Source organism: Dreissena polymorpha, chromosome 11 (assembly GCF_020536995.1).
Source record: "Dreissena polymorpha isolate Duluth1 chromosome 11, UMN_Dpol_1.0, whole genome shotgun sequence".
Lineage (NCBI taxonomy): Eukaryota > Metazoa > Mollusca > Bivalvia > Myida > Dreissenidae > Dreissena > Dreissena polymorpha.
In genome coordinates this window covers 64,851,645-64,873,664 of record NC_068365.1, presented here as the reverse complement: position 1 = coordinate 64,873,664, position 22,020 = coordinate 64,851,645, and the positions used below count along the sequence as shown (strand labels likewise).

The 22,020-nt window shown below is 34.6% G+C and overlaps 1 protein-coding gene and 1 long non-coding RNA gene across 2 annotated transcripts; one reads left to right on the top strand and one right to left on the bottom strand.

Moving 5' to 3' along the window:
* Positions 1 to 151: 151 nt before the first annotated feature.
* On the top strand, positions 152 to 18,344 carry LOC127850419 (uncharacterized). The gene is made up of 3 exons (XM_052383445.1): positions 152 to 299; positions 8,449 to 8,554; positions 15,629 to 18,344. Exons 1-3 carry the CDS (start codon positions 235 to 237, stop codon positions 15,779 to 15,781), a joined length of 324 nt encoding a protein of 107 aa, XP_052239405.1. The 5' UTR covers positions 152 to 234; the 3' UTR covers positions 15,782 to 18,344.
* Positions 18,345 to 18,751: 407 nt separating this feature from the next.
* On the bottom strand, positions 18,752 to 20,323 carry LOC127851730 (uncharacterized). The gene is made up of 3 exons (XR_008035911.1): positions 20,276 to 20,323; positions 19,798 to 19,849; positions 18,752 to 19,486 (listed from the first exon to the last, which is right to left on the bottom strand). It is a non-coding gene; the product is annotated as an uncharacterized LOC127851730 (long non-coding RNA).
* Positions 20,324 to 22,020: the final 1,697 nt, after the last annotated feature.

The following is a 22,020-nucleotide window of genomic DNA, read 5'->3' as shown; positions in this document are numbered from 1 at the left end:
TCTACTACTTCTATTGTAAAAACAAAAGGGGATACAATCTCCCTTACGGATAACTTAAATAAAATATGAAACAACAGTCACGGATGCGAAACACAAGTCGTACGAAATGTCGTGTGTTCGATAAGCAATACACCGTTTGGATATGCTCTGCTTTGTTCCAAAACAAAGGGCGAGTACTCTAAAATGTGCCATTTTTATGTCAACATTTGACAGCTAAAATATGACGACAAAATCATGAAGGAAGAAGACGATGGAACAGAATCAAGTGACCAGCAAGCCCACAAATTACTTATGAAAAGGTTTGTACCAATTCATGTTAACGTTTCTGGTTTAATGATCAGGTGTACTTACCGGTCGATACTTTGGCAATATTGCAATAGACGAAGAGGAACAATAACATAATGATAAAAACCTGTTTCTATATTTTAGGTCACACTATGCTTAAAGATTTCCTACACAAATTCAATGTAAAGCAATAACTTCAACAAAAAATAAAGTCAAACTTTTGCTCATAGAGACCCTCATAACCATACGGCATTTCAAGTCGCAATGATTAAACAATAGAAAAGATAGGTCATGCGTTATGCAAGATAGAACTCGAAGCTAATCAACGGTCACTGTTTTACGGCCATCTATTTACCGGCTTTGTAACTGTGGATATGGGTTGTCGGCCATCTGTCTAAGTATCATGTAGTCTCCATCCTTCAAGCAAGAGTGCATTTCTGTTAAACAACAATCATTGTTGTTACAATGTTTACCCTACCACATGCACAAAGAAACATTCTAAAATAAAGTCGTGCCCTTACAGAGAATTGTGTTTTCTTATAAATGATGTTCATGTTTTTAGAGAGTATAGATTACAATACACTAAATGATCGCTTCATGTAGGGCTGTACTCTCTAAAAAAATATCATAGTTGACAGGAAGGCATGTTTGACACTTTGTACCATTATTGGGGTGTGATCTTGCGGAGATAATGGTAGGGCATGAATAGGTGTTCACAACTGAATCCCTGAAATATGATACACTTGAAGACTACAGTAAACCATTGCAGTAGAAAAGGTTACATTTCACTAAGAAACGGCCGAAAAAAAAGTTGCAAAAACAGTCGATTTTGATTTGTGTCAAGTTCTTTCTTGCTTTGTACATGACATATCTTTTTTATTGCATAAATCGATTCCGCTTAGAATGGCCTTTAAGAAAAGGTATGGTTATGGGGGTGTCTATGTGCAAAATGTTGCAGTTATTTTCGCTCAAAGTTGTCGCTTTTACATTGAATTATATAGGGAAACTATTTGGTGTATTATGACCTAAACGCAAAACCAGGCCTAGTCACAAAGGAGCTGTATTTACAGAAAATCATCATTTTTTTAATGGGATATGACGCGTTTTGGCAAATTTCACGGAATTAATGCGTTTGTTTCGCGAATTTAAGGAGCATCGTGAGTTTTTAAGAAAAAAATACGTTTTCAGAGGAAAATAAGAAAAAAAACGTACAAAAACTCGTCTTGAGCATCTCAAATCGCAACAATTTGTGCTGAAAGAGCTCATGAACACGTTTTAATAGTTGTTTACTTCTTTTTCTACATAGCTTGTAACAATATTCCAGTATTTTGACCGATTGTAATTATTTAGGGTAATCGTTTTGCGCCTGAACGCCCGTTATAAATCAAAGCTCCGAACGCGAAAGCCACATGGCTTATCAGGCGTTATAATAAAATGCATTTTCAAGCATTTCTACGTGAAAGATCGGTCTGAAAATTGGCATGCACATAGAAAATAGGTTTATAAGTATCGAGAAGTGCTTATTTTTCGCGATGTTAACAGTCAACGTTGTCTTATAGGTTACAATACACTAAATGATCGCTTCATGTAGGGCTGTACTCTCTAAAAAAATATCGTAGTTGACAGGAAGGCATGTTTGACACTTTGTACCATTATTGGGGTGTGATCTTGCGGAGATAATGGTAGGGCATGAATAGGTGTTCACAACTGAATCCCTGAAATATGATACACTTGAAGACTACAGTAAACCATTGCAGTAGAAAAGGTTACATTTCACTAAGAAACGGCTGAAAAAAAAGTTGCAAAAACAGTTGATTTTGATTTGTGTCAAGTTCTTTCTTGCTTTGTACATGACATATCTTTTTTATTGCATAAATCGATTCCGCTTAGAATGGCCTTTAAGAAAAGGTATGGTTATGGGGGTCTCTATGTGCAAAATGTTGCATTTATTTTCGCTCAAAGTTGTCGCTTTTACATTGAATTATATAGGGAAACTATTTGGTGTATTATGACCTATAGCATTGCACTCCAAAATTATTTAGTATATTGTAACCTTATAAGGACACATTATACTGAAAGATATCCACAATAAATTTAATGTAAAGCAAAAGCAGTAATTTCAACCAAAAATAAACATACAATAGTGTGCGTAGAGATTCTCATAACCATACATTTTTAATGTGAGCATTCCAAAGCCGCATTTATTTAAATTTTAAACAATAAAAAAGATAGCCTGATGCGTCATGTTATTTCTAATTTAGAAATCATGGCACTTTTTTGTCCGACTATTCTTCAGTTTAACTGTGAAGTCTCAGCATGTAGAACTGAAAGGCTGTTTCCCAATTGCAAAAAATTACATTTTCCCCAAAAATCTTATCAAAATCTCCCAAAATATATGCATTTTTTGTATTATACAGCGTTACAATTTCTTAAGCACTTTGTAATATGAGTTTTAATACTGTTTATTCTAAATTCACTTTATGAATGGTTGCACTATAAATTAATTAATAAGAGCAGTTCACATAGCACGACCATTGGCTTATGTTTTTAAAGATGTGTGATGTGCAATTTTTGCCATTTTCTGCCAAATTTGATTTAAAAAGTAAGCGGTTTCTGTTATTCCTTTCCCACTCAAGAGCCAAGTGAGAATGGCCATGTGCAAACAGCATAGACCAGTTGACGAGTGAAGTCAAACAAACTTGCAAAGTTTAGACTCCGCCCACTGGTTGGCAAAAAGTGGTGGAATTCATTTAAGTGCATATACATGTACATGTAGAGAAGGTTGACACAATCATCGTTTTTATTGATAATCTTGCACAATTTCAAATATAATTTTTCTAACTAGGTCTGAATTAAATATAAGCATGCAAGGAAATGCTTTTTGGAACGAGTGTATTGTTGTTATTATTTGTTTTTACCAACAACGAACTCAGGCTAGAAACACATTCTAAGAGCTCGGTATGTGGTTACCACAAAAATCTCTCTATAGCTTGGAACTCCTTCGCGACCTTTTTTAGTTAAAACATTCTCAGAAATTGAAATTCTTTCAGAATAAATTAAATTTAATGAACGAAAAACCATTAAGGATGAAAACAAAAAACAAATAGATCGATTTTATGTATGCAACATATAGTAACTGATTTGAACAGTTATACATCTGAAAAAAACTTACCTTGTTACACATTAAATAAATTATCTTAATTAATGTAATTGTTTTCAATTAATTGTTCACACAAATTTTCACACTGTGTTGCAGCATTTTTATTCCGGTGTTTAATTGCACCTTTTTTCCTAACAAACCGATTATCTCGTTATGATCAGATACTGTCCAGACAATTACAAAGAAAACATGGTGTCATAAACCCATAGACGTTTACTTGGTCCCTGCATAAACCACATGTTGCAGACTAGTGTCTGGTCAATAAACACAATTTATGATACGTCCATTTCAACTCTTGGCATATTGAGCAGTCATTTAAGCCAAATTTTTAAGCCAAAATACTGAACAGTTTCTTCAATGAAATATTTTAACATTAAAAAAGGAGACATTCATCGGAAATGGATTACCTGGAACTAGTGTATATATATTTGCCAGTTTAATCATAATAAAAGAGTGTTTAATAACTATAAATTAAAAATATTGTCTAATTCTACTGTTACACCATTAACGTATTTAACGGGTACTGGCAATAACTCCGCTATAACGTGTATGGATTGTACGTTACTGCATCATACGACACAGAATGAAAACAAGCAATCACAATATGGAAAAAATACTTGCTTTACATAAATTAAATTTATATATTTATTTATCAGAAAATGCTAGATAAGTATCACTCCTAATCACTAGTAAAGAAATTTCAATATACATGCAAAGACAGTTCAATTTGCATAAAATGCAGGTTTTTTACCAGGTGTATGCTAAAATTAATAAATATTGCCATTCAATATGAACGAAATGAAAATTCATTCAATGGAAATGAAAATTACAACATTTAAAAATTGTAATATATTCTGCTTTCGGGCTTTGATTATTGCACCTCTTACACTTTCGATCGCTTATTAAAAATAACACTATCCACACGGTGACACCACCTACAATAAAAATCAAATTAATATATGTTTTATTATTTTTGAAATATCATTTATTAAAGTCTTACTATCTGAAAGAATACGGCTAATTTAATGGGTTTTTTTGTGGAATTGTCAGTATTTAGTCTTCCAACCACATTAACTCTGATGCAAATAACTACTACATATTTGTATGAAGAGGAAATTATATTTATGAATATACATGTATTGATACTAAATATGATATATTTGCACTTTTTAAGAGTTTTAATGTTTATTTCGGACCTTTTATCGATATATTGACTAAATAAAAGCCCTTAATACATGTTTAACGTTGCTGTAACCAGTTTTTGCCAACCAGTCAGTGCGCATGCGCGGAAAATCCTGATTGTAAACAATAACATTCAACTGGTCTATATAACCAGAACAGCCTATGAGTAACTCGCAGTCTGTTCAGGTTTTATGTTGTTTACTGCTCATCAGTATCTTTAGTCTTGTAAATGAGCATTTAAAACTTAAATGAATCGTAAGTAAGAAAAGTCTAAAATTAAATTTATCTTTCTAAGGGACTTCAAATACGTCAAAATACATATCTAAGTGGTAAAGAGTTAAGCATGCATGAAAGACTGAAATGAAATAATATGTGTATGTTTCCTGCCATAAGGTGACTGTAAAATTTAACAGACTGAAATAAAATAATATGCGTATGTTTCCTGACATATGGTCAAATATCTGGAAAATTTTTAGGCAGAACAATTATTGCATGTATGCCTTCTCAAAGAAATACGGTCGAGCATTTCCTTGCCATTCACTGCCTATCGGGAAATGGAATTAGTGTAAATCAACCTAAAAAGTTTTGGAATATGTGGCTGCTTAACGCAAATGAGATAGGAAACTCCTTAATGGCTTTCGTTCCCCATATTTCAATTCATTTCGAGAACCATGCTGTCGGGAAAGCACGTTGTGAAGAATATATTCTCAGATTTAAAAGTGCACACAGTGTCAGCTTCTGAAAATTTTTGTCTCAAAACAACGCTGTGATTCTGTGATGGATTGGGTTGGAAACAAAATAACTCACCATCATCCATGGTTTGTCCATAGACAATTTAATAATAGTTACAACAGTCATTGACAATATGAATTTATCACATGCTATACCCTGTTTCCAATGTAATACAACCATTACATATTTTTTAGCTCACCTGATTGCTCAGGTGAGCTTTTGTGACCGGTCTTTGTCCGTCGTCTGTCTGTCCGTCTGTCCGTCCACATTTGTTCGTAAACACTCTAGAGGCCACATTTATTTTCCGATCTTCATGAAACTTGGTCAGAAGCTTTGTCCCAATAAAATCTCGGTCGAGTTCGAAACTGGGTCGTGCCAGGTCAAAAACTAGGTCATTAGGTCAAAAAAAAAGAAAAAACTTGTAAACACTGTAGAAGTCACAATTCATGCCCAATGTTACTTTGTCAAAATGTTTGTCTTAATAATATGTTGGTTGAGTTCAAAAGTGGTTCCGGTACGTTGAAAAACATGGCCGCCAGTGGGCGGGGCAGTTTTCCTTATTTGGCTATAGAGAAACCTTGTAAACACTCTAGAAGTCAAAATTTTTGCCCAATCATCATGAAAGTTGGTCAAAACATTGGTTTTATTGATATCTAGGACGAGTTGGAAAATGGTCAAGATCAGTGAAAAAACATGGCCGCCAGTGGGCGGGGCATTTTTCTCTATATGTACATAGTGAAAACATGTGAACACTCTAGAAGTCACATTTTGGTCCAATTTTCATGAAATTTGGTCAGAAAATTTGTTTCTTTGATATGAGAGTTGAGTTTGAAAATGGTTCCGGTCAGTTGAATAACATGGCCGGCGGGGGGGGGGGGGTGGCAGTTTTCATATATTTATATAAAAGCTTGTGAACACTATAGAAGTAACATATCACATAATTAATGCCATAATTATTGCGCTTAGATTGTCCAAATTTTCAATATATTATACAAAATCCTTGTAAAACACTCTAGAGGTCACAATTTTGTTTCAGATTTTGTGAATCTTGATCATAATATATATTTTTGTAAGCAAAGTTTGATGTTTGGTAAGGGGGATCAACTCAAAATATAGGCCTCCAGGTAAAATCTTACAAAAACAAAATCACTCCATATGCCAGAGTTTTGGTTCAATAATGATGAAACTTGACCAGGATGTTTGTCTGGACAATATCTATGTCAAGTTTGTTGTTTGGTAAAGATTGAATGAACTGACTCCTCTCAGGTGAGCGAACTAGGGCCATCTTGGCCCTCTTGTTTATATTACACATGTGTAATACAACATTTTTAAGCGTTTTCATTGGCTTAGTTTTTGTTTATTGACCAATCGCATTTTGTTATTTTGCTTTGTAAAAGCCGAAGCATTCCAAATGACGTCAGGAAATGTTAACAATATTCGAGATTTATCATTATGTTTGCGTAAATATTAATTTAGTTTGCTCATTTAAAAGCATGTGATAAAATTCATTGTCATAATAATTGAAACCATATTTTATTAAACTCGTCCAGGAAATTTCTGAACTCGATTAATAAAATATGGTATGATATGACAACTCGTGCCAGATCCTATATTTATTATGACTTTGTTAATTTGAATAAGAATACTGAACATTAACAAAGCCCAAAATAAAAATCTCATCTCATCCTGAAATATAGTGTTTTTTTAGGAAATAAAAAAACAATGATTGAAAATATTTTAAGCGATTAAACTAATTGCTTAAAAATAGCTGGTAGTGCTGACTAATTGACACGGAATCTTATTTGTTGCCCTGCTAATCAGTGACAACACTGTTCTTGGATTTTGGCTTAGAGACTTCCTTTAACACTTTGAGTGCTGGAACTGAATTTTGAAGACCTTTGCAAACAGTTTGGATCCAGATGAGACGCCGCAGAACATGGCGTCTCATCAGGATCCAAACTGTTTGCTATTCTGATAGCATTCTTTGAAAAAAATCAAAGAAAATGCTAATTTTAGAAATTCAGCAGAAGACATTTTAGCAGACTACAAATTTCCCAGCATGCAAAGGGTTAAACAAAAATAATACAATTAAAATTGGAAAGTGTTGTTTGGTAAAGATTGAATGAACTGACTCCTCTCAGGTGAGCAAACTAGGGCCATCTTGGCCCTCTTGTTTATATTACACATGTGTAATACAACATTTTTAAGCGTTTTCATTGGCTTAGTTTTTGTTTATTGACCAATCGCATTTTGTTATTTTGCTTTGTAAAAGCCGAGGCATTCCAAATGACGTCAGGAAATGTTAACAATATTCGAGATTTATCATTATGTTTGCGTAAATATTAATTTAATTTGCTCATTTAAAAGCATGTGATAAAAAAGATCTGACACTCGATGTCATAATAATTGATACCATATTTTATTAAACTCGTCCAGGTAATTTCTGAACTCGTTTAATAAAATATGGTATGATATGACAACTCGTGCCAGATCCTATATTTATTATGACTTTGTTAATTTGAATAAGAATACTGAACATTAACAAAGCCCAAAATAAAAATCTCATCTCATCCTGAAATATAGTGTTTTTTTAGGAAATAAAAAAACAATGATTGAAAATATTTTAAGCGATTAAACTAATTGCTTAAAAATAGCTGGTAGTGCTGACTAATTGACACGGAATCTTATTTGTTGCCCTGCTAATCAGCGACAACACTGTTCTTGGATTTTGGCTTAGAGACTTCCTTTAACACTTTGAGTGCTGGAACCGAATTTTGAAGACCTTTGCAAACAGTTTGGATCCAGATGAGACGCCGCAGAACATGGCGTCTCATCAGGATCCAAACTGTTTGCTATTCTGATAGTATTCTTTGAAAAAAATCAAAGAAAATGCTAATTTTAGAAATTCAGCAGAAGACATTTTAGCAGACTACAAATTTCCCAGCATGCAAAGGGTTAAACAAAAATAATACAATTAAAATTGGAAAGTGTTGTCCCTTATGAGACTGTACAGGAACGAAACTTTATGCACACACCTAAAGCCATGTGTCCCAAAGCTAGGATTATGTATAACCTTGCTGTGTTTTCAGGTGCTCTCGCAATGAGTTCATTCTACGCTTTCTGTCCATGCTGTGCGTGGCCCTCATGTTTGCACTCTTTATTCTGCAGCTAGATATTCTGTGGAGAGCTAGACAGGTAATAGCTAGATATGCTGTGAAGAGGTAGCAATTAAAGCAGGATATTATCTGGAGAGCTAGATAGGTTTAGCTAGATATTATGTGGAGAGCTAGAAAGTTTTAGCTAGATATTATGTTGAGAGCTAGCAGATATAGCTGGGTATGTGGAGAGTTAGATAGGTTTAGCTAGATATTCTGCGGAAAGTTAAACAGGTATAGCTAGATATTATGTGGAGAGCTAGACGTATAGCTTTATATTCTGACAGGTATTCTACTAATTATCCTCCACCAGAGGCGGAGGGATATTGTTTTGGCGTTGTCCGTCCGTCCGTCTGGCCGTCCGTCCATCCGTCCGGCACTTTTTTGTCCGGAGCCATATCTTGGTAGTGCTTTGGCGGATTTCATTGAAATTTGTATGAGTATATATATGCATAAGAGGATGATGCACGCCAAATGGCATTGTACACCATCTGTTAAAAACAGAGTTATGGCCCTTTGTATCTTGAAAAAATGCTTTTTACTATAGGCACTTTTGTGTCCGGAGCCATATCTTGAAAGTGCTTTGGCGGATTTCATTGAAACTTAGTATGAGTATATATATGCATAAGAGGATGATGCACGCCAAATGGCATTGTACACCATCTGTTAAAAACAGAGTTATGGCCCTTTGTATCTTGAAAAAATGCTTTTTACTATAGGCACTTTTGTGTCCGGAGCCATATCTTGGAAGTGCTTTGGCGGATTTCATTGAAACTTGGTATGAGTATATATATGCATAAGAGGATGAGGCACGCCAAATGGCATTGTATACCATCTGTTAAAAACAGAGTTATGGCCCTTTGTATCTTGAAAAAATGCTTTTTACTATAGGCACTTTTGTGTTCGGAGCCATATCTTGGAAGTGCTTTGGCGGATTTCATTGAAACTTGGTATAAGTATATATCCCCCGCCAGAGGCGGAGGGATATTGCTTTGGCGTTGTCCGGCTGTCCGTTGGGCTGTGCGTCCGTCCGTATTTTTTATGTCTGGAGCCATATCTTGGAAGTGCTTTGGCGTATTTCATTGAAACTTCGTATGAGTATATATATGCATAAGAGGATGATTCATGCCAAATGGCATTGTACGCCATCTGTTAAAACCAGAGTTATGGCCCTTTGTATCTTAAAAAAATGCTTTTTACTATAGGCACTTTTGTGTCCGGAGCCATATCTTGGAAGTGCTTTGACGGATTAAATTGAAACTTGGTATGGGTATATATCCCCCGCCAGAGGCGGAAGGATATTGTTTTGGCTTTATATTCTGACAGGTATTCTACTAATTATCCTCCGCCAGAGGCGGAGGGATATTGTTTTGGCGTTGTCCGTCCGTCCGTCTGGCCGTCCGTCCATCCGTCCGGCACTTTTTTGTCCGGAGCCATATCTTGGTAGTGCTTTGGCGAATTTCTTTGAAACTTGGTATGAGTATATATATGGATAAGAGAATGATGCACGCCAAATGGCATTGTACACCATCTGTAAATAATGGAGTAATGGCCCTTTGTATCTTAAAAATGCTTTTTACTATAAGGTTATAGCATCTCCATTAACCCATTCAGCCCTAGCGTCGTATAAATGCGTCCAATTTATCTACAGTGGAGTTCCTAGCGTCGTATATAAATGCGTCCAATAATCTACAGTGTGAATTCCTAGCATCGTAAATATACGACAACTTGGATGTTTACATTGAATGTTTTTGTGGAAAACGCACGACTTATTAATTCACCTAAATAAATTTTGAAGGCTCAAGAACCTTCCTCTGTCTTAGTTTTGAATTATTGTCCTCCGTCCGTCCATCTGTCAGTATGTTCATCCGTCCGATTTGCACTCATCCTCAAACAAAGCATATGTTGCGGGGGATATCAATTCTACGAATTTGCTTGTTTACTAACCGTTTACAACTCATATACCATACCCGTAGCCAGGTGGGATGCATGAGTTGGGTGCGCTAGCACCAAACATTTTTTGAAGAGTAAAAAAATATCAGCTTTGCTCAAGACAGGATAATGTTTGTGTTGTATGGCAAGAAAAGAAATGAATTCATAATCCCTGAATCGCACTTCATTGGCCGATTTTTAAAATAATGCAAAATATGTTGAAACAAATATAAAACCTAATCACCCTGTAAAATTATCTCTTAAATTTCAAAACATCAGGGCCTGAGCACCACCTCGGAGGTGGCAAGCGTGTTAAACAGCCGTGCTTTGTTCAATTGTCCTTTCAGATAAGCCTGTGCAGTCTGCACAGACCTATCCTGGACAAAACCCTCAGCTTACTAGATTACTAAGACTTGAATTTTGTTGAAGAGATACTCTCTTTTAACAAATAATTCCATAAAAACTGTATGTGTCGTACCTGATTGGTCTGCACCAACTGAGCAGGCTTTATTCACATGCATTAAGCCCAGGGGCCGTATTCCAGTAGCCTCTTAAGTTTTCACTTAAGTTAAGAAATTTCTTGAATAAATTTCTTAAGTTAAATTTGAAATGTCAAAAACAAATCATGAGGCGCTTAGTATTTCTCTTTAAGAAATTCCTTTAAGAGTTAAATGAAGTTAACTTAATTTTAAATATATGAGAACAAATACACAGAGTAAAGAAATTTATTAAGTTTATGAAGCTACCAGAATTTAATTAAGTGAAATTTTATGTTTGAAGAAAAAATGGCTGAGATAAGAAAAAATATTGCGCAATATTTCAACTTGAGTTATCTTTTAACTGAAAGGGATCTTTTCACGTTTTGGTAAATTGACAAAATTGAAAAAAGTTGTTTCAGATTCGCAAATTTTCGTTTTAGTTATGATATTTGTGAGGAAACAGTAATACTGAGCATTTACCATGGTCTAATATAGCCATTAAATGCATCTTTTGACGATTTAAAATCCTGAAAATCATAAAGCGTTGTAATGCGAAACGATTGAAGAATTGTTGTCGTTTAATTTTTCTGAAACTACGAAGATTGCTTATATAGAGTATACAATACGTTCCCTATATATACTTGGCAGGATGGCCGAGCAGTCTAATTGGTTTTTACTCCAGGACTCGGGGGTCACTGGTTGGAGCCCTGCTGCGGGCTACTTTTTTTTCCTTTTTTAATTTTATTCTTGATTTTAACTGGAGCTTTTTAGATCCAATGTTTACATTTATCAATATAATGCATTTAATGACAAACTTCAAAACATGCCAAAATCTGTGAAAAGGCCCTTTTAAGAAGCTACTGGAATACAGATCCAGAGCAAGACTCAATCTATTAAAGCTGATTGTAAAAGATCGGAAAGATATCTATTCAGCATAAGAGATACTTAAATATATAGATTCATAAAGGTCAGTGTCAGTATAATGTTATTGAGCTTTTAAGGGCAACATATACACATAAAATGTGCAACAACTCTTTAAACCCATCTTCATTCTTCTGCTTATTAAGACACCAAGCACTGGTTCTACCCACCAAACTGAATTAACATTGGCTCAACATTACTAAGGCCTTTGATGAAAAATGAAAATGTTTAACACTACTTCTACTGTTATACAGTGCTTTTACATGTATTACATGGAATCATGCATAATGCGCTCCAGATTGAAATGCCAATATGGGGGAAAAAAAGATTTCCAGTCAAGAAATGTGGGGTATGAAACTGGGTGTAATACATATTAGAGTATGGTATAAATTATAAAGAGGATATTTGTTGAATTCGATGTATTATTGATTTTAATTCAAGAGTGATCATAGAAAAGAATATTTTAATATATATTTTCTATGATCACGAGTGAATTAAAATTGATATTCCACTGAATTCAACAAATTTTCTTTTTATTTTATGCTTTTTTTCACAGTTTATATACATTGTTAAAGAGTTTACTAAAAAAATTAGAGGGGATAATGACATCATTTCGTAACAAAATAACGTCATTTCACAGTAAACAGTGAAAATTATTGATAATTTTCACTGTTAAGTTTTTAGCGAGGCTGTTTTTGGAAAAAAAACGAGCTATTGTCAAAGCCTGCTCGCCGTCCGCCGGCGTTGTGCTAAAACCTTTACATTGCCTCTAAAATCAAAGTGCTTCCACCTACAACTTTAAAATTTTATATGTAGATGCACCTTGATGAGTTCTACGTGCCACACCCATTTTGGGTCACTAGGTCAAAGGTCAAGGTCACTGTGTCCTCTTAAAAAAAAACAAAAAAAACTGACAAGCTTTCGCAGCCGAGCGTGGCACCCGTTATGCAGTGCTCTTGTCACTGTTAATTTTCAATGTTTAAAACAGTGAATTTATCTGTTTTAATTCATTGATATTTCTCTATAAACCACCAGAAAGCATAAAATAATATTTCAGTAATTTATTCTATTTTGTGTTCTATTTTGTGTTAGCAGTAATTTGTTCTCATATTAGTTTTTCAGTTATTTGTTCTTATATTATTATTCAGTCATTTGTTCTAATTTTATTAGCTCGGCTGTTTTCAGAGAAAACCCGAGGTATTGTCATAGCCAGCTCCTTGTGTCGTCCGCCGTCCGCGTCGTGCTCTACCTTAACATTTTGTCAAGGTTTTGAACATTGGCTATAAAATCAAAGTGCTTGCACCTACAACTTTGAAACTTCATATGTAGCTGCACCTTGATGAGTTCTACATGCCTCACCCATATTAGGGTCACTAGGTCAAAGGTCAAGGTCACTGTGACCTCTTAAAAAAAAAAATCTGACAAGCTTTCATTTATTAGCTCATCTATTTTTTGAAAAAAAATTATGAGCTATTGTCATCACCTTGGCGTTGGCGTCGGCGTCCGGTTAAGTTTTGCGTTTAGGTCCACTTTTCTCAGAAAGTATCAATGCTATTGCATTCAAACTTGGTACACTTACTTACTATCATGAGAGGACTGGGCAGGCAAAGTTAGATAACTCTGGCGTGCATTTTGACAGAATTATGTGCCCTTTTTATACTTAGAAAATTGAAAATTTTGGTTAAGTTTTGCGTTTAGGTCCACTTTTCTCAGAAAGTATCAATGCTATTGCATTCGAACTTGTTACACTTACTTACTATCATGAGGGGACTGGGCAGGCAAAGTTAGATAACTCTGGCGTGCATTTTGACAGAATTATGTGCCCTTTTTATACTTAGAAAATTGAAAATTTTGGTTAAGTTTTGTGTTTAGGTCCATTTTATTTCGTTAGTTTCAAAGGTATTGCTTTCATACTTGCAACACTTTCTAACTATCATAAGGGGACTGTGCAGGCAAAGTAATGTAATTCTGACTGGCATTTTGACAGAATTATGTGCCCTTTTTATACTTAGAAAAGTGAAAATTTGGTTAAGTTTTGTGTTTAGGTCCACTTTATTCCTACAGTATCAAAGCTATTGCTTTCATTCTTGCAACACTTATTAACTATCATAGGGGGACTGTGTAGGCAAAGTTATGTAACTTTGACTGGCATTTGGACGGAATTATGGGTCCTTTATACTTAGAAAATTGAAAATTTGGTTAAGTTTTGAGTTTTGGTCCGCTTTACCTCTAAAGTATCATAGATATTGCTTTCATACTTGGCACACTCGCAAACTATCATAAGGGTACAGTAAAAGGACAAGTTGCATAACTCTGGTTGTCATTTTGACGGAATTATGGCCCTTTTTTGACTTAGTAACTTTGAATATATGGTTAAATTTTGTGTTTCGATCCACTTTACTTCTTAAGTATCAAGGCTATTGCTTTCAAACTTCAAATACTTTAATGCTATCATGAGGTTACTGTACCTGGCAAGTTGAATTTTACCTTGACCTTTGAATGACCTTGACTCTCAAGGTCAAATAATTAAATTTTGCTAAAATTGTAATAACTTCTTTATTTATGATTAGATTTGATTGATACTTTGACAAAACTACTCTTACCTGACATACCACAATAGACTCCACCCAAACCACCCCCCGTGCCCTCCCCCCCCCCCCCCTCCCCCCCCCCCCCCGAATTCCCACCCTCATTTTTTTTTTTTTTTTTTTTATGATCATCTCACAAATGACCACCGCACCCTCCCACTATACCCCCCCCCCACACCCCCCCCCCAAATTATTTTTTTTGAAACGGTTAAAAAACACAAATATTTATTTTTATTATTTTATGTTTGAAATACCGTCCAACCTTCGCACTCAAGAATCCCCCCACCCCCCCCCCCCCTCCCCCCACCCGAAACCCCCCCCCTATTTTTTTTTTTTTTTTTTTTTTTAAGATCATCTTACAAATGACCACCACACCCTCACACTATACCCCCCCCCCCACCCCACCCACCCCCAATTTTTTTTTTTTGAAACGGTTAAAAAACACAAATATTTATTTTTATTATTTTATGTTTGAAATACCGTCCAACCATCGCACCCAAGAATCTCCCCACCCCACCCCCCTCCCCCCACCCGAACCCCCTCCCCTAATTTTTTTTTTTTTTTTAAGATCATCTTACAAATGACCACCACACCCTCACACTATACCCCCCCACCCCACCCCACCCCCCAAACTTTTTTTTTGAAACGGTTAAAAAGCACAAATATTTATTTTTATTATTTTATGTTTGAAATACCGTCCAACCATCGCACCCAAGAATCCCCCCCCTTCCACCCCCCCCCCCCAAAAATGTTTTCGCATTTTTGGAACGCAGCCGAGCGTTGGCACCCGTTATGCGGTGCTCTTGTTATTTTAGGCATTTACACTTTATTATTATTTCAGTCATTTGTTCTTATATTATAATTTCAGTCATTTGCTCTTATATTATAATTTCAGTCATTTTATTTTATTTTATTATTTCAGTAATTTGTTCTTATATTATAATTTCAGTCATTTGCCCTTATATGATTATTTCAGTCATTTGTTCTTATATTATAATTTCAGTCATTTGCTCTTATATGATTATTTCAGTCATTTGTTCTTATATTATAATTTCAGTCATTTGCTCTTATATGATTATTTCAGTCATTTGTTCTTATATTATAATTTCAGTCATTTGCTTTTATATGATTATTTTAGTCATTTGCTCTTATATGATTATTATTCAGTCATTTGCTCTTACATAACTATTTCAGTCATTTGTTATGGAAGTCCTCATACCGGACAGCCAAGATGTGATGTTCTCATACCCCCCGTTCTTCTACGACATTGGCCACTCAGAGGACATCTGGACCTGGGACCCGCGTACCCACCTTCTTAAAGTCAACACATCGTTTTACGTACACTGATATGCACTCAGCAATAGCTGCTGAACCATTTTTGTCCCATCACTGCTATTCAGTGTGTATCATTCAAATCTTATTCTTGGATAACTAGGCTAAATGCATGTGTATTAAGTGACATCCCACCTTGGCAAAGTCAACAAATCGTTCTATGATCAATGATGTTCACTCAGCAATGGTTGTGTTAAATTTGTGTGCCAACACTGCTTAAACAGTGTTTTTCATTCGAGCTGCATTGTATGAAAAATTGGCTTAATGCATGTGCGTTTTTTGCGTTTAGTGTCATCCTAGTGAGCAGTCCACACAGGCTAATCAAGAATGACACTTTCCGTCTAAACTGGATTTTTGTTAAGAAGAGACTTCATTTAAATGTAAAATTCTCTAAGATCGTAAAGTGTTTTTGTTGATTAAAATATTTAGAGTTTGGACTGCGCAGGCTTATCTGGTATGACACTTTATGCACATGCATTAAGTCCAGTTAATCCAGAACATGGCTCATTCAAACATTAACGCAGTGTACCTCCAGTTACACAGACAGATGAACTATACATGAAGTGTGTGCATGTACACATTATGTGTTGAAATTTTTGTTCCAACAATTGTTTAAATTGAAGTTAGTTAAAACTGAAGTTTTTATAAGACTAGCGTATAAAAGAAACAATTTAATAATCTGTTTGAATCTGTTGTTAGTTAAGATGTTTGTTATAAAAAATATTTGATCAGTTTTTAACTAGCAACTGTTAGGTGGTACAACTTACAAGTAAAGTTAAATCATTTTATCTACATGTAAGTAAGCTTGCCTACCTTTTTGGTTTAGATTTCTATCACTTCGTAAGTGGCTAAACCTAAATCCTCATGTTATGCTTAAAACTGATAACAACAAAATAAACAAACATGATGCAAACTTTGTAATTTGTGTAATAAGCGTTCATCCAAGTACTGTTTCAAAACTTTAAAATATGATACTTGCATCATATATCATGTAATCCAGGATATGAAAAACAGATATTGGATGGTATTGAGCGTACATATTTGCAAACATGTATGATATGTTTTTTAAGTTGTTTATCTATTGCAAATCAAGTTAAAGTTACCAGTATGATTATCTGCTTGCCAAGTATTTTATCAAGTTGTATTATATATAGCAGCTCATTATTATTATTGAAACCCTTAATATGGAAGCAGTTGAGTCATGGTATATGTAGCCTATTTGGTGCTGGATCACCAAACTGTGTGAATTGTATATACAGTTTTTGCCAATTTTTGTAACCCAAACCCTGCCATAGCACCACTTTTTTTTCAATGCCCCCGACCTTTAATTTGCATGTGAAACAAAATAATTTTATAAATGAAGGAAGATTGTTTTAAGCCAACATGGAGTTACATATGCTGTAAATTTGTATAATTTTGATTAACACAACTCTCGTAACTCGTAGTATTTCTAATTCCTCCATGTATGTTGTTACACATACCGGTCTTTGTTCTAAAATGATATGTTTTCAAACAATATAAACAAAACATTGCTTTTTCTTTTGTAATTTTCACCAATATTTTTTTGTGAATTTGTATTGTTATGCAACACGTTTTCTCCAACATACCTTAACATTGTTTTTGGTCATTATCTCTTCTATAATTGTTTCTTTCTCAGTAATCAACAAACCACTTACCGGTAATTACAGTTTCCACCTTATTAAAGGTTGAATAGCAGTTCATTAGGTGACAACTAAAATCAAAACATACTTTGCATGCATTCCTTTTCATACATTCGCTTTTCCAGATGATAATCATTGTTTAAATTTTACTTGGTCTCTTTTTTTAAATAGTTCTTTTAATTGGTGAATTAATCAAAAACTTGAAAATACTTGTGATATGAACATCCAAGTGTTTTTAATTGTATGTTCTTTAGTGTAAGCTATACATGTCTCATTATTAATTTATTTAACAAAATGACAAACCAAATAATGTTTTCTATTTTGTTCTTTCTGGTGTTTAAGTTTGTTAATAGATTTTAGAACAAAGTGTCAAATAATTATATTTATACATAATTACAACTTCTTTCACATTCATATGAATACTGAATTATGATTGGATAATTTGCTCACGTGACCGGTTTTTCATTTTCCAATGAACCCTATTCGTCAATCGCACATTCTCGGCCCTTTCCGTCAAACATTGGATAAGTATTTATGATTATGATTATCTGCGAGGGGTACCGAATGCCCTATTTGTATGCACATTTAAACATGAAAATTCATGGCGCTACTTTCTGGTCATAAACAAGTTTCCAAAATGACGTTATGTTTTGCGCGAAACTTAATGGCGTTGTTTTTTTATTGGTCAATAGCGAAATGACATTATAATTTTGCGCGAACTTCAACGATATATCCGTTTGACGGAGATGAAACCGAAACTGAAAATAGATTCATATGCTAGATAAAAAAGGACTTTTATGACCCTTATTCGAAATAATTTCATCTATAAGATCATTTTATGTTGTAATTATAAGAATTGAATAGCATTTTTCTGCACTTCATCGGTGTATGAACTGTCGGAAAAAATACACCTAAGTTATGCATAAACGCCGTCGGCGTTTATGCAAATTAGGCGTAATTTTCCCAACAGTTCATACACCGATGAAGTGCAGAAAAATGCTATTCAATTCTTAATTAAATTCATATTTGTTACATTTGATGTTCATAGTTATGGATTGTTACTGTTTAATAAATCATGTAAATAAATTATTCAGAAATAATTGATTGCTTATTTCTATATAAAGAATTATATATGATATATTTTCACCATCGTTTATTGTTCAACATAAACTGTTAATTTCTGAAGCATAGCCTTTGGGATTACATGGTTTAACTCTTTCAGTGCTAGAACCGAACTTTGAAGGCCTTTCCAAACAGTTTGGATCCAGATGAGACGCCACAAAACGTGGCGTCTCATCAGGATCCAAACTGAGTGCTATTCTGAAAGTATTCTTTGAAAAAAAAATAAAAAAATGCTTATTTTAGAAATTCAGCAGACTACATTTTAGCAGACGACAAATTTCTCAGCATGCAAAGGGTGATACTGATTGTATTAGTCAAGACCTTCACACATCTATTGACGAGGAAAATAAAGCATATTGAATTGGAAAAAAATATAGATAAATGTTCATTTAAAGAAGAAGAAACATGTAGATACAAAAGGTGAATGCTTTAACTGGAACTGCAATTATCTTTCTTGTACAATATTATAGCATTGCTTTCTACCTTTAAAGTGTACCAAAGTATCATACCACATAATCGGTACCAGTTATAGGCCGCCATAGCAGGGCTTAAGCGCTAACTTGGTTTCAAAAGAAAACGTTAGATTTAACTTTCGGATTTCTTATTTTGCAATTCCACCTATGAACTTGGGAATTCAAGATGGGTGCAGAAGCATTGTTATCTGACACGTGGTAGTCGCAGATCATCGCTAAGGCATCCGAAACATCCCGATTCTTAAAGTAGCCGCTTCTTCGGAATCCTTGTGGACGGCAGATTTCAGTTGAGAGAACAATTGTATATAACAAGGTAGTTCCTACCAATTGAGACACGTTTCCAGATGTGAAGTGAAGTAACAGTTCCACTCATATATTTGAACGTCAGCAACATTCTATTACTTCTGGTGTTAACATCTATGACGTCGGCACGTGTAGAATGTACCAACCCACGTGTGAGGTTCCTTCAGAAACAACATACGAGCAATAGGCAAGTACCATTTCAATGCTTTAATTGGAAAATTTGTTCACATGGACAGTGCAATGGATGTGGAAAATATCATGAATGTGAAATCAAGACAATAACCTTGCCCAATCTTACTAAGCGTCAATTGTGTATGTTTTAATTACTTTTGTGATTCATTTTTAAAATGAGTTGACAGATCATAGCTGAGTTATATTCTTATCTCTGACAAAATCAAATTGTAAACTACATACCAATAAGTAAAACGAGGTTTAAAATGATACAAATTAAGGCCCCACACCATTCGCCTACCGAAAGTCATGGATCCGCAGGCAACTGTTGGTGCTCAGCAATCATACTAAAACTAAAAGACAAATCAAATGCATCGTGTAAATGGTTTGTTAGAGGATAAATAAAACGAGCGCCTGAAGAGCCTGTTGTGCCTTGTTATACAACGACACACAATCAACACATGCGGTACAACCAATGGGAGCACAACCGTCACGATTCACATCATTTCGAGTCCTCGCGTAATGACTTAATTGTATATTACATAGACATAATAATAATTAGAATGACAATATTTAATGAACTTTTGTACACGTCGTATTAAAATTTCAATCAGGCAAAACTCTGCAAAATATTATAAATAAGACATTCATTTTCAAATTGATACTAGATCTAGGCTAGGACAATCTGAAAAAAGAAAATGCAGGGAAAGTGCCTGAAAAGTTGCCCGTTTCATAGTGTGACTCCATGGGCATTGGATTGAGTATAAACACACCTTTACCATATTTATCTAAACAGCGTAGGCAAATACATCTTGGTTCTCACTAAGACAAACCGGGTTAAATTCCCGTTCCCGGCAGCATGTGAATTTTGTTGGCGGTCTACCGGGCAGGTGGGGTTTTCTCCGAGTACTCCGGCTTCCTCCCACAACAAAAGTCCATACCAAACTAAATAGCATTAAATTGCATCTATAATCCAAAATGTGTCCCAACTTTCGTGATTCTAAGAAGTTAATTGAGTAGCATTGCTAGGACACACTCCGGGTGTTGACATAGGTTAGCATTTTAGTTATCTCCCCATAACTTTGCCTTTGGATCAGCAGACGATTTTTGTTAAGGCCCTATAAAGGTAACAAATCCAATTATAATGCATATAAACTGGTCTTATTTTTACCGAATTTTAGTTACTCTTGCATAAAAAATGCTTATAACACAGCTTAGGTGCAACGTTGTCAAGAATTATGGAAGATATACCCGTTTCATAATTGGAAGAAATGTTTACAACATTGCAACTAACGTGATGTGTAGCCTCAAAGCGGTGACGTATACTAAAAATAGCCGAAAGAGAATTCAATTTTAATTATATTTTAAACAACTTTTTACCAGCAGAAAGTAACTTATTTGATCACTTTTAACCATTTAGAAGAGACCTACTTTGTGAGTGATACCGGAAAACGTTGAAAATCAACGATATATTTTTGGTTACCTATGTCACTTTCACTTTCACTTTCCCGAGTAAACAGCGATGTAAATAAACTGATTGTTTGTTAACACGATTGACTTGGAGGACACTGTATTTTGAGCTCAAAATAAGTTGTATAGCTCATTTTTTATGGTAATGTCCAATAGCATATATATAATGTTTTTTGATAACCTTTATAAATAAAATATGAAAAAAATATTTAAAAATCGGTAAATAATTACGGATCGTCACCTTTATAGGGCCTTTAAAGGGGCCTTTTCACAGTTTTTGGCATTTTTTAACTTATTCATTAAATGCTTTATATCGATAAATGTAAACATTGGATCGTAAAAGCTCCAGTAAAAAATCAAGAATAAAATTTAAAAAAGGAAAAGAACATTGCCCGGACCAGGTTTCGAACCAGTGACCCCTGGAGTCCTGCCAGAGTCCTGAAGTAAAAACGCTTTAGCCTACTGAGCTATTCCGCCGAGTACATATACTTGAAGTATTTTATACCTTATATAAGCAATCTTCGTAGGTTCACAAAACTTAACGACAAAAACAGAACTCTCCAAATTATTCAATCGTTTCGCGTTGCAACGCTTTATAATTTTTAGGTTTTAAAATCGTCAAAAGATGCATATAATGGCTATATTAGACCATGGTAAATATTCAGTATTACTGTTTCCTCACAAATATCATAACTAAAACGAAAATTTGCGAATCTGAAACAAATTTTTTCAATTTTGTCAATTTACCAAAGCGTGAAAAGATCCCTTTAATCAATCTTACGGTGGATTCCGGAGACAGTCGAAGTATCACGATTGTGCTAACACGTGCAGCCATTTCCGTCTATAGACGGACTATATGGATGGTCGACCACTGTAATCAAAGAAAGCTCTGACGGTGACTGTTATAAAGTCCCGGATTCAAAAAGGTAACACTATCAATCAATAATGTGTTTTATATGTGCGACTATTTTATAAAATACATGCGATTTATACTCAAATTAGTGTGTAAGAAAATCAACACAATACCGGGACACAATACTTCCGCATTCCGAAA

What these genes read in the sequence shown, in the direction of transcription:
- LOC127850419 (XM_052383445.1), top strand. Translation starts at nt 235, where the DNA reads ATGAAGGAAGAAGACGATGGAACAGAATCAAGTGACCAGCAAGCCCAC. An exon ending in CACAAATTACTTATGAAAAG is followed by an intron (nt 300 to 8,448) that starts GTTTGTACCAAT and finishes CTGTGTTTTCAG; the next exon opens with GTGCTCTCGCAATGAGTTCA. An exon ending in TTCTGTGGAGAGCTAGACAG is followed by an intron (nt 8,555 to 15,628) that starts GTAATAGCTAGA and finishes TAACTATTTCAG; the next exon opens with TCATTTGTTATGGAAGTCCT.